Source organism: Hetaerina americana, unplaced genomic scaffold (assembly GCF_022747635.1).
Source record: "Hetaerina americana unplaced genomic scaffold, ioHetAmer1.1.p SCAF_18, whole genome shotgun sequence".
NCBI classification, from domain to species: Eukaryota; Metazoa; Arthropoda; class Insecta; order Odonata; family Calopterygidae; genus Hetaerina; species Hetaerina americana.
In genome coordinates, this window is record NW_027286741.1 from 3099022 (window position 1) to 3111881 (window position 12860).

General features: G+C 39.3%; 1 protein-coding gene across 1 annotated transcript in view; it reads right to left on the reverse strand.

Annotated features, from left to right (window-relative positions):
• Ttc7 (tetratricopeptide repeat domain 7) overlaps positions 1 to 12860 on the reverse strand; it is an 80179-nt gene extending 67319 nt beyond the window's left edge. Inside the window, exons 1-5 of the mRNA XM_071584367.1 lie at positions 12552 to 12860; positions 12236 to 12387; positions 8058 to 8223; positions 3185 to 3303; positions 85 to 127 (exon numbers count right to left, since the gene is read on the reverse strand). Of these exons, the coding sequence (XP_071440468.1) occupies positions 85 to 127; positions 3185 to 3303; positions 8058 to 8223; positions 12236 to 12387; positions 12552 to 12672 (601 nt within the window). The 5' untranslated portion in view covers positions 12673 to 12860. The remainder of the gene's footprint in view (positions 1 to 84; positions 128 to 3184; positions 3304 to 8057; positions 8224 to 12235; positions 12388 to 12551) is intronic.

The following is a 12860-nucleotide window of genomic DNA, read 5'->3' on the forward strand; positions in this document are numbered from 1 at the left end:
TCACCCCTGACCCTCCCACGGTCCCACCCCCACCACCACTCCCGACACCACCACCCCCAACGCCACCGCTCCCAGCACCACCACCCCCAACCCCACCATGCATCAAGGGCTGCAGCTTGTCTTGCTCCTGCAAAGGAGTCAGTTGCATTACAATCCAAAACAAGCACAAGCCAATAAGATTAAGATCATCAAGGGAATGCACAATAAGTAACAATACTTCAAAAACCAACTCCCAGTTTAACACTTCTCAACATCAAACATTCTCACTAATAAATAATTCTCATCTCGTCTCATCAGGCTTCATTCGGTGGGAGTTTTGCTAGTTCATATGTACTGAAAATTGCATTTTTCCAAAAAGTAACGATAAAATATAGATTCCACCTCCTTTTGCTAAATACTTTCTGGAATACCATAACTCTCTGCTTATTGTAATCACTTTTGAATGGAAGAAACAATGCTAACGCTTTATATAACTTCTCCATATTGAAGAATAATGAGAAGATACTCATTTCCAGCAGAAAATTTTAATCCAATTTCATTTCATACCCATTGTTGTACACCAGAGCAAACGCATGCTTCAATTCAGAATAAGGAAGACGAGGACCTAGGACTAAAGCCGGAGATGCTGCAAAATCCTTTGAGATATCGCAACATGCCATGGATATCATGCATTCCCTTCAATTTTGCGAGGAAGGATATAATTTCGATAATTGGAGAGATGTGGGAGGCGGAATTCTTCATTCTTCTTGACACTGCCGTGATAAACTCACCAACTTCCTCTAATACATTGGCTAGTCATCGAGTTCCATGCATTCACGTACTACAGCACATTTTTCATCCTATTGATGGAACTCTGGCTGCACATAGAACAGGGTTAAAATAAAAAACTTGGGCAGCCCCAGAATAGAAGAATACATTTGACTTGACAGTCTTAGCGTGTCCAAAAATTACTTCTACATCAACACTTACTTTTTCAAGCAAAATTTAAACAATATCATAATTTTTCTTTAACTAATTCCTTTCCATTTACCTCCGTCACATAAACAACATACCATCCACAACATTTCTGTAATCAGCTTACATTGACATTCTCACTGATCTCAAAAATGCCTCCCTAATTGTTTCCTTCACAACAGAAAGAGAATTAAAAAATTCCTTACTCTTCCCGGACATTTTAAGAATGCCTTGCCTTTCACAATATTTAGGAAGCCATCACATTCAGAACTTCACATCCCATTTGATTACTTCCACCACTGCAATGACAAATATTCCATCTACCGTTACCTTATAAATTGTCTTCTCTCAATCCCAAATGATAAACACACCTTTTTCAAAGAACACCAACCCATAGGAAACACAGCCATCACCAGACGTTAACTACACCCATTTGATGCACCAAATCCTCCAAAAACTGATCCCTTTCCCAGACTATTTGAAGAGAGTAGATTCCCATCAATCTGTCCCTCCATGCTCACCAAGCCCACTACAGGAAGAACAACAAATATTTTTGCCGTGCCTAGGACAATGTCTTTCTCATGCTCATCTCGGACACTTGATACAACTCAATACTAAGGCTCAAGTGGAGTAAGTGGATTGCTTAGGGAAAAAACCTCGTCCACAATATTATTCTGGGAGCTTTTGCAGCAAAGGTATTTACAGGTGAAAATATATTTATTCAAAATTGAGAATTAGCTCAAGTTCTTTTTATGGCACCCAGGAACACTATCTCCCTGCCCAGACTATGTGAGGAAGGGAGATCCCATCTTATCCCTCAAATCTCATCTCATCCCCTTCCTCTCAGCTCTCTGAACGTCAACTTATTGGCAGGCAATTAGACAGATGACCAGTCAAGAATGGATGACAAAGAGAAGAAGAGCAGCAAGGCAAAGAAGCATACGAGGGGGGGACCCAAAAGTAACGGGAATTGGGCTGCAGTGGGGAGCGAGAGTGGGGGAAGCCTTTGATCGGCCAGTCGTACGTCAGGCTCACGCCACCTGCGTCAGTATGCGCAGCACCATTGCTGTGACTGGATCGGTCCGTCCATGAGAGCTGTTTCAGTGAACCAACTTTTTTCATTTCGGCAAAACACGTGATGGCGGGTTATCAAGAGCAATGCGCTGCAGTGAAATTTTGTTCCCTGTTGGGGAAATCGGCCGCAGAAACTATTGTAATGCTCAAGACTGCTTATGAGGAAGCTGCCCTAAGCAAAACCAGAGTCTCGGAGTGGTTTTCACGTTTCAAAAATGGTTAAATGTCCATTGAAGACCAACCTTATTCAGGCCGCCCTTCAACATCAAGAACTGACAAAAATGTCGACAAAATCAATGCCCTCATTTGTGAAGACTGTCGCAGAACCATTGATCAACTCTGTGAGATTTCTGGAGTGTCATGGAGTTCAAAAGAGCAGATCTTTGGCACACAGGTGACTGGTTCTTCCATCATGACAACACGCTGGCTCATACCACCTTCTACGTGACGCAGTTTTTGACAAAAACCGGCATGACATCGATTGTTCACCTCCCCTACTCACTGGATTTAGCTCCCTGTGACTTCTTTTTGTTCCCCAGACTCAAAAGGGACATGAAAGGAAAGCGTTTTGATACTGTGGAGGAGGTAAGACAAAAATTGCTAGAAGGTCAAAAGGACATCCCGATAATGAATTTCAGAAATGTTTCAAACAATGGAAGCATCATTTAGAGAAGTGCATTATGGTCAATGGGGAATACTTTGAAGGTGAACAAAATTTCATGTAAATATATTGAGAACTAAAGAATCTATAACAACATTCCTGTTATTATTGGGTCCCCCCTCGTACAACATCCTTTAGTAATCACTAGAGGCTTTGAACACAGACGACGCATATTAATTTAAAGGGTGCTAGCTAAAACAATAATTAATTTTCAGGGATAACATAAGAATTGGAAGGACGTCTTTAAAGTAGCAATGGTATAATGTAACAGCACCAAGTGGACCATTAGTCGAATCTTTGAAACTGCAGATGGTCCATGAGAAATAAGTACCTTCAATGCCCATTAAATAAGGGCATACCAAATGCAATTGATACACATGAAACATTTCATGTACCAAAGGCCATATCACCTGAATGAGTCAGGACAACGTAGTACCAGTTTACCATGAAAACAGGTACAATGGCACAGGGAAATGGGTTTTTTGTGGGAGTTACCTGCAAGTACAAGAGTGTCAAATCTCCAGCAAGTTCAAAGCAGCGAACCATTTGTTCCTCCCACTCTGCTTGGCGGTACTTAGATGTTGATGATGGAGGAACCTTTTCTAAGCAGAGCCCTGTAATTAAAAGTAAATATTTTTAATACTGCCATGGCTTCTATAGCTTATATAGAGACATCTCTGTCATGAAAATAAACAATTGCCAAGTACAAATAATGTGACAATAACAATTGATGGAATATATTTGTTTTAACTATAAAAAAATTACCAGCCTACACAAACACTGGCTTTGAAGTTCACTAACACCTGGGATGCTCTATGCTAACAAAGAATATGACCATTTACAGCCACATCCACTCATTAAGTAAGTATTTCTAAATAAAAATAAATAAAATTACATAATTAGTACAGAATTTAAATAATTAGGACAGAGAAGTATTGCATTACAAATAAAGGGAAGGAGGAGCGGCAGATGAAGACAGGGGTAAATGAAGAGGGGGACTGAGCGTGATGGAGGACACCCATCAAGAGAAGACAGCTGCACTTAAGAGAGAGATCAATTCGATGGGAGAGCAAAGCTTTGAGACCATGAACTTTTCCAATTAACTCTATTCTGCTTTCAATTTCAAAACCTGACACCTAACTGCAATTGCTAGAAATAGAAGGTGCAATGAAACGTGTGCATTTTGATGGGCTTCAGAACATATATATCGGCATGTGATTCCATTCACTTACCACTTTCTAACTAGTGATAATGAAATACGAGGGTCATCCGGAAAGTAGTACCCGTTCGTGAAATAAAGACACAAAAGTAAATATTAACAAACATAAAAAATTTTATTTGAAAGAGGATACTTTAAACTACTTCTCAACATAATCTCCAAGCAAATTAAGGCATTTGTCATAACGTGTGACAAGTTTCTGTATTCCTGCTGCATAGTCCTTCGCCGCCAGCTCATTGAGATACGCGAGGGACCCATCTTGCACAAATTTTTGCATAATGCAGATGGTGTTTAACAATTTCATGAACAATTGTTCGAGAAACATTGGGAAAATGCTCACAGATGTCATCAATTGTGACGCGCCGATTGTTCCTCACGAATTCGTCAACTGAGCTCACCAGTTGGTCTGTAATGACAGACGGTCTCCCCGAACGCTCATCGTCGTGTGTGTTCCCCCTCCCCATGTTGAAGTTGCGACACCACCGCCGAACAGACGACTCGTCCATTACATTGTCTCCATACACCTCCTTTAATTGGCGATGAATATCACATGGGCGAACGTTTCTTGCATTGAGGAATTTAATCACTGCCCTCACTTCACAACTGGCGGCGTTCTCAATTTTTTTAAACATTGTAAACAATCACAGAAACAACACAGGCAATGCTAGCGTCACGCAACTTGGCTCAGAGAAGGCAGACAAGCCACTGAAGCTATCTGACCTCGTCCAGCGGCTACTCGCGTCGTCAGCACTTCATGCGGCACGAACGGGTACTACTTTCCGGATGACCCTCGTATAAACAATTAGAACTCAAGGCAAAAATGCACAGAATATAATATTTAAACATCCACAGGTAAATGCAGGCAGAAATGAAAATGCACATAGGTGGTATTTAAATTCAACTAATCAATGCAACAAATTCATGGTGTAAAAATAATTCGCCTTGACTAGGATTTGAACCCGAATCCCTCGATGTCTGGCCGAGTTCTTTAGCCAGTTAAGCTATCGAGGTGTCCTCTTCAACTTAGAAATTTTGGGGGCTTTAAAGGAGCAAGATGTTGTCATGAAATGAAGTACATAAAATGTCTCAGGCATTTGTAGTCGTGCAAGACACGCCACAGTCCACAAGATTAAAGCCAACTTTAAACACTTAGGCTATTTTTACCTTTCAATGCAACAATTTCTGAGTGTAAAAATCATTTGCCTTGACTGGGATTCGAACCCAGATCCCTCAATATCCGGTCGAGTGCTTTAGCCACTTAAGCTACCGAGGCGTCCTCTTAAACTCTGAAATTTTGGGGCGGATGCCTCCAGATGAAAATTAGCGGATGACTCCGTTAAAAGTTACTGTTGCGGCATCTCCCGCAGTTTCTTTGGAATTTGTCAAAGCATAAACACCACAATTGTTTAAAAGTTGGCTTTAACCTCGTGGACTGTGGCGCCTTGCGCACGACTGCGAATGCCTGTGACATTGTATGTACGGCATTTCGTCACAACATCTTGTTCCTTTAAAAGCCCCAAAATTTCAGAGTTTATGAGGACGCCTCGGTAGCTTAAGTGGCTAAAGCACTCGACCGGATATTGAGGGATCTGGGTTCGAATCCCAGTCAAGGCGAATGATTTTAACACTCTGAAATTGTTGCATTGAAATGCACATTAGCGGATGACTCCGTTAAAAGTTACTGTTGTGGCATCTCCCGCAGTTTCTTTGGAATTTATTTTTACCTTTGACAAATTCCAAGAAATTGCGGGAGATGCCGAAACAGTCAGCTTCTCACAGAGTCATCCGCTAATATGCATTACAATGCAACAATTTCAAACTGTAAAAATCATTCGCCTTGACCAGAATCCCAGTCAAGGCAAATTCTGTAATTGTTGCATTGAAATGCATATTAGCAGATGGCTCCATTAAAAGTTAGTTGTGGCATCTCCCGCAGTTTCTTGGAAATCAACTAATCAAATTTTTGAACTTCACGCTGAATCAGAGGGCCAAAGTATTTTGCGGGCTGCACCAAATGCTCCAACGCAAGGATGCGGAAACAGAATGGCAGTCTGATTCATTGGTACTTGGAGATAAAATCAGGGCACACCAGGACCTACTTTCTCCATTTGGGGTATATGATGGATTGTTCATCAAAAGTAAAAACAGATGTAAGACAGGGTGATGTGCTATTATTTCTGTTTTTCAATGTTATATTAGTAGCTGCTGTCATAATTATAGACATATAGATCAGCAGCAGCTGATAACATAATAATAATAATAGAAATAACTGCAACCAAAATGGTGGTGAAACAAAAATTTTCAGAGTTCGAAAATGTGACCCTTAATATGGAATTAATCGTAAATTACACAAAAGAACAACTTCCTGGAGGTCCAAAACACTGAAACATAGTAGTGAAATTTTTTTTGCAATTCATGATCCCATAATGTTTTTAAAAATATCTTTGCAAGTGATCAATGCAAAGGTATCCTTGAAGAATTAGAAAAAATCTGCAAAGATTGAAGACATGACTGAGGCTGATACTTTGTGGAAATCCATTTCTATCACACAAAGAAAAAAATCAAAGATTTTGCATTGCCAAAGTAAAGAATTCATCATGCCAACTACTTTTGCTTCACTGCAGCATCATCAGGACTATCCAGAGCAGTCCAAACGATGCTACAGTGTGGCAAAACTAGTCGACACAATTAATTCTTTCCTGTGGAAATGCAAAGTCTTCGATTTTTTTCTCTACGCGTCTGCAAAGGTTTCCCAATTCCTCCAATGTTTCGTGATACACATTTAAAAAAAGAGGTCTAGGATATTTTTTTTAGTGCAACATCTTCTGAAGAACTCAATTTTAATTTTTAATTCAAGCTTTGTTTATTTAATTAAGTTTAAATTTTCCTTTGTATTCAATGAAATTTTCATCATTATGGACACATGTTTTTTATTTATGGTCTTCAAAAATTGACCAAATGCTAATTCCATATTGTTATATGGTTGGTCGGCTTCTTTGTGCAGTTTTCCATTGTAAGGAGCCATTTAAGTAAAACTTACATTAACAATTTTGTGGCATGCACCGAATTCATACATTATCCCTTCAGAAACTTTGATGCTTCGCTCAAAGACAAAGGTAAACAGAAAAGCTCTCTTTCAAATTCAACTAACTCTTCTTTCATTTCAAAAGCATATCCCCCAGGTATATGAGAATATTAATTCAGTTCATTACCAGAAGTTAGTTTTAAAACACAGTGTAAGTTTAGTAGTCCCAAAAATGTTATACTATGGCTTGTAACTTCATGTGGAATTGTAACCCGGGGAACATCAGTCTCATTAAATCAAGCATTTTTAGTTCATATAAAAACAATAAGCAACCTTATTGTTCACACTATTGACCTCATATCAAGTATTTGGGAATATTAACTGTAACTTGTGCATCTATCTACCATGCACAATTATGCAATAGCTTAATTTTTTTTTTATTTATCTTTTTTTCTTCCTGATTGATGAATGCATATGAGATGGGGATTTGCTTGTTTTGTTAAAGAGATTTGTGCTTTAAAGTCTGATTTCATCTAACATCTTTTGTAATTATTTGGGACTTGTGTGCCACGTGACACTGTCTATCAGCACACGTGTATTTTTAATAATAATAATAATAATAATGCAGAGACTTATGCTAAGAAAAACAAGAGTGACTTCACAATGAATAATAGTGATCACTGCCACATACCAGAAAATTTAAAGATATGCATGTTAAAACCTGTCTATGTTGGCTGTGCTGTCTGGCTAAAGGACCAGCATCAATGTGTACTCAACTGTTTAACAACCTGCCTAACCATTTCAAAAATGAGACAAGAATTTCACAGCTCAAGAAGAATCTATTTGCATATCTGGTTGATGAGTTTTATTTTATTGAAATAATATATGGAGTGATATCGAATTTTGTCTCGCCACAACCTGTATACTAGCTCCAAGCACTTACTGTATTTTCCCATCAATGACGCACACGTTATCCATACAAAAATGTTCGGACGATCGAAAAAGTGACAATGCGCGGTATGTAATGAAAATTGAAAAAATCCCAACATTTACAGACATGTGTACACAATAATTTATAGAAGAGTTTTGCAGGACACAATGGTGCAAAGTACATAAGCCTTTACCTTTTATTGCAAATGATTCAGCCACTATCCTCAAGCTTCGACTGGGCAACTGCTGTTCTGGCAAAGTGTGAAGGTCAGCCTGCTGATAATGTCCCAGGGATTTTTCATACCACCCCATAGCATAGTGCAGCTTTCCCAGCAAGAGGTGAGCGTCTAGGACCATTTCCTGAAATTAAGTCCACCAAAATAATTGGCACATTGTTTTGATTGGATGGTACGCAGGCATTTTGATTCAAATAACAAAGCTACAGAGAAATCATTGGTAAATATGCAACAATTAAATTGCAAACATACACACACAGCACAATGCAAGACTTCGAAACTCACAACAGAATGGTTCTATGGGTTCTCTCCTGTGAGTAATTATGTAGGCATTATTTACATGGCTCAAAGAAAACTTTGGCATGAGAAAGAGTAACTACATCAAAGAAGGCAATTCATATTTCAGAGCCGGTATCCCTACCCACTCCTCATATACTTCAACATTTGCCAATTATCATTAGGTCACAACATTTGTAAATAAAGTAAATTATCACCGGTGCTATTGCATAAATTTTTAAAACATTCACTACACACAATAATTCATTTTAATTAAATGAAGAATACAATGTACCTTTCCACTGTCCTTTATTTGGATAATTGGAAAGATGCATTGAATTCTTCATTTAATTAAAATGAATTTCCACAAGGTTGAGCCGGGAACAATTGAGTTTTTACAATAATTCATTATAAATGGATTGAATAGAGCTAAAAAGATAGTGTCGCTCACCAAGATTTGCAAGAAAACTTACACATAAAATTATGGGAATATGAACAAATTTGTCAATTAATGACGGCATTTACCTAGTAACATCTTGAAAAAAAAAACAGCATGTCAAAGGAATTTGCAAAATCATTGGAGGGTAAAAAGGGCACACCATTGGGGCTAGGCCATAAAAGAGCCCAAAAACAGTTGTTGTCTACTACAATCATTCTACTCATGCAAATTTAATCCTTGGATCCTACACTATGAAAATATGGGCAAAAGACTTGTAATTTTAGAGAAACTTGATATAGTAAAATTAAATATTAATGCTATTTTAAATGGCCATATTTTTGTAAACCACTCTCCTCTCCTTAGAATCCCGTTTCCACAGCAAAGAGTGAAACTCTCACTCTATCCTATTCACTCCACCCTTTGCGTATTTCCCATCCAACCACCCCCTGCCCTCCACTCACAGTATGTGTCGATCAACCCTTCCCTGATAATGTCCTTCTTAGAATCACTTATAACTCATCCCTCAACCTGCCTCTTTCCCTTCCATGTCCCCTTCCCGCTTAACCCTTCTTCATTCTTGCCTCCTTCCTACCGCCAGGACGCCAGCTACCTGCCACCATCCTTTCAAATAATGACCACGAGTGCTTATCTCTCCCCCTCCCCTCTTTTCACCTCTCTATTTCTTTCAGTTTTCCATGTTTGCAGAATCTTTCGCCCACCTTACTCCTCACTCTTTTCTTCTCCCCCCTTCCTCAAACATGTATCACAATCTGAATCTTGTCCTCTACCTGAAGATGGTTTGATGACCTGAAACGCATTTTACATTACAAATTAATCTGTGCAAAAGTGCAAATTTTGTTTCTGTAATAATTCAAATCCCTATACATTTTGAAAACAAAAAAGGTGAGAGCACCAAATGCTGGCTAACCAAGTTTTCAGACAGGCATTGTCTGACGCATTCCTCCCACCCATTCCAAGAAGTCAAACCAAGTCCTTGTTATTCCTGCATTTAAGACCTATCGCTTAAAATCACTCACTGCTTTGCTGTTCTTCCTAGAGATGTCTGTCAAAGAGTGTTGTGTTCTTCTTGTTTGTTTAGCATTCCTGTTGTCCTGGGTGATAGGTTCCTTGGGTTTGCCACTGGGTCAGGTTGAACATGGCTGCCGTTTCGATGGACAACTCATCCACCATTGACCACCTGACCCAGAGGAGAACCCGAGAAACCTTCAAGTTGACCCTTATCCACCAGGATAGCACCACCAGAGCTCCTTTCATCCCTGTTTTTCTTTTATTCTCACTTCAAACTTCCTCCCTATTTGCCCAATACGCAGATCAGTTGGCAAACCCCACTTTGAGAGAGGGGGAAGATCTTTGTGAAGAAGAGCAAATATCTTCTGTTTTCATAGGAGAATAATAACCAAAGGGAAAAGGAAATTGCAAGTGAAAGGGAACTTAGGATGAAGTGTAGGAGACTGAAAGAAGATAATTTAAAATAAGAGTTTAAAGACAATGTACTTATGGAAATAAATTTCACTGAGTGAGTTCAAGAAATGTGGGTCATGAATATCAATGTCATAAGGAAATTTAGAGAGGAGGTGCTTGGTACATAACAATGAGGTGAGATCAACAGAGGAGGAAGAAGCAACGGTGGTGGTGGGATGAAGAGGAGCTGAAGAAAAAGAGAGAGAGAGGTGAAAATTACATGGGGATCCAAGGGGAGCTACATGGATGGGGGAAGGCCAAAGAAGAAAGGTAAAAAGGCGAAGGAAGAGGCATCTGAATGCCTGGAGGAAGGAAGAATGAAAACAAGTAGTCACAGAGTAGAGATAATGCCAGGGACAAGGCATCAAAGGATGTTCCATCAATTGCAGATGGAGGATGAATAGTGAGGATTGATATTAGAACAAGAAAAGATGGAGGAAAGGTGGACAGATTATTTTGGGAGAATATTAAAGGAGAAAAACTACAGAGATAGGTCTAAAGGAGGAGAGCCCAATTAGGGAGTGTTCCAAGAGAAAAGCAGGAGAGAAGTGGGAATGTGTACTTAGAAAGAAGACAAATAGATGAGTGGTAGGATCAGACTAGAACCTGGTTGAAGTGTGGTCAAGTTTGGGTGGGTATAGGAAAGGTGTGCCGTGGGACTAATTGGAAAAGTATGACAGCAGGGAATTAGGGCAGATGAGTGGAGCAAGAACAGACTTGCACCAAAGGAACAAGTGACAAGCAAGACTGCAGTAACTATGAAGGAATTACACTGATGTCACATACCCAGAAGGTCACGAAAAGTGGTTCAAGAGGGAAAGTTACAGTATGAGATGGAGATTGGTAAGGAGCACTGTTTGGTATGCATTAGGCCAAGGAGAGGAACAACAGATACAATGCCTGCTCCATAGCAGTCAATGGGAAAATATAGAGTAGTACAAGCAGATCGACACATAGTTTTTCTAGATCAAAAGAAGGCTAGTATGACAGAGTGCCCAGGGAAGAGACATGGATCAGAGAAAAGGATGAGCCAGAAAAATGTGTGAGGGTAGTGAGGGAGATTTGCAAGGGTTCAGTGACCTAGGAGTAGAGTGGTTTAAACCAGAGGGTTTCCCATAGCAAATGTGCTACACCAGGGATCAGCCCAGCCTCCGCAGATCTGGTTCTTGCAAGGAATGTGGAGCAGATCACCATGTCGTTAGCAGAGGACACTCATTCACAAAACACAAACTAAAAATTTTCGTACACTCCATGGGAAAAGTAAAGCCCAAAATATCATTGAGAATCATCAATTATTGAAGTAGGTAGGTACTCTTATACCACTCCCATGGGATCTGTAATAGAATCAATAACTATTACACCTTACCATACTATTCTACACCAAATAATTTTGATAAAATCTAGGCAAAGAGCAAGGCCAGACAAACCACTTCACCAAAACTCACTTGTCTTTTAAATGAAAATAAGATTTTGTGGTAAATCACATTATAGTGGAATTGTTCAAAATATTATTGCGCGTGGTATAAAGAATCAGCACTCGCAAATTATAAATTGAATGATTAATTTCTTGTGCACTGCGATTCAATGAAGAAGGGCTAATTCTGGAATGAGAATGGATTTCTATTTTGCTTTGCTGTAGTGAAGAAGGCGTCGTTGGTCTTCCTAATTGGTTTATAAAGCCAATCGTATTTGAAGTGGGGTAGTGGAAGAGCATTTGTATGACATAAAAACAATTTGTATAGCACACCACAAGAAAATATATGTCGCGCGATTCAATGAGCACCTCAGCAGTATTCATTGCCAAAAACAAATAGTCACACAATAAAAATGTCATTTCGGTAATTATAGATACATCTACTCCGAAAATTTAATGACGAAAAATTCGATATAAATGGGCTGGTTACCCGATATGAAGAATCATTCAGGTAAACAGACTTACTCTCTTCACATCTTCGGTAACCACCAACATCAAATACCGCTTCGCATCGTTTAATCCGGTTCTAGCTTTGCTGATATTGGCTTCTATTGGAGGATGCTCCTCAAGAAATGACTCCAACTTTCCCTCGCCGATGCAAAATGTAGCCAAGGCGTCTGTAATGCAGTTCAATAAGACCACTATCGTACAACGTCAACGTTAAAGGTAGAATATCACGGGTAAAAAATGAGTCCACAAGAGAGAAATTAACGAATTATGATAATGGCTTGAAAATATTAGCATTTCTATACAATCCCACGCTTATAATTCCATCACAAACCATTTTGAAGCCTTGTTTTCATCTGCTCAGCTAACTCCACTTCTCTTTTCCAGTTCCCTTCTTCTCGACATTTTTCGATATCGGCCTCATACCGTCCTGTATTCCTCGCTTTTCCTGCCATTTCCTAATTTTATATGCTTCCCCTCATATAGGAAATTTGTTGACAAATATATTACTGGATATCATGATAACTCAAACGCCATTGTCATTATCTACCAATAACTTACGCTATCTGCAGTCACTTGTTTACTTCAAATTGTACGGCATGGATTGATCCCAGTGCCAATAGTTTTAACTCTTAGCTGTTCA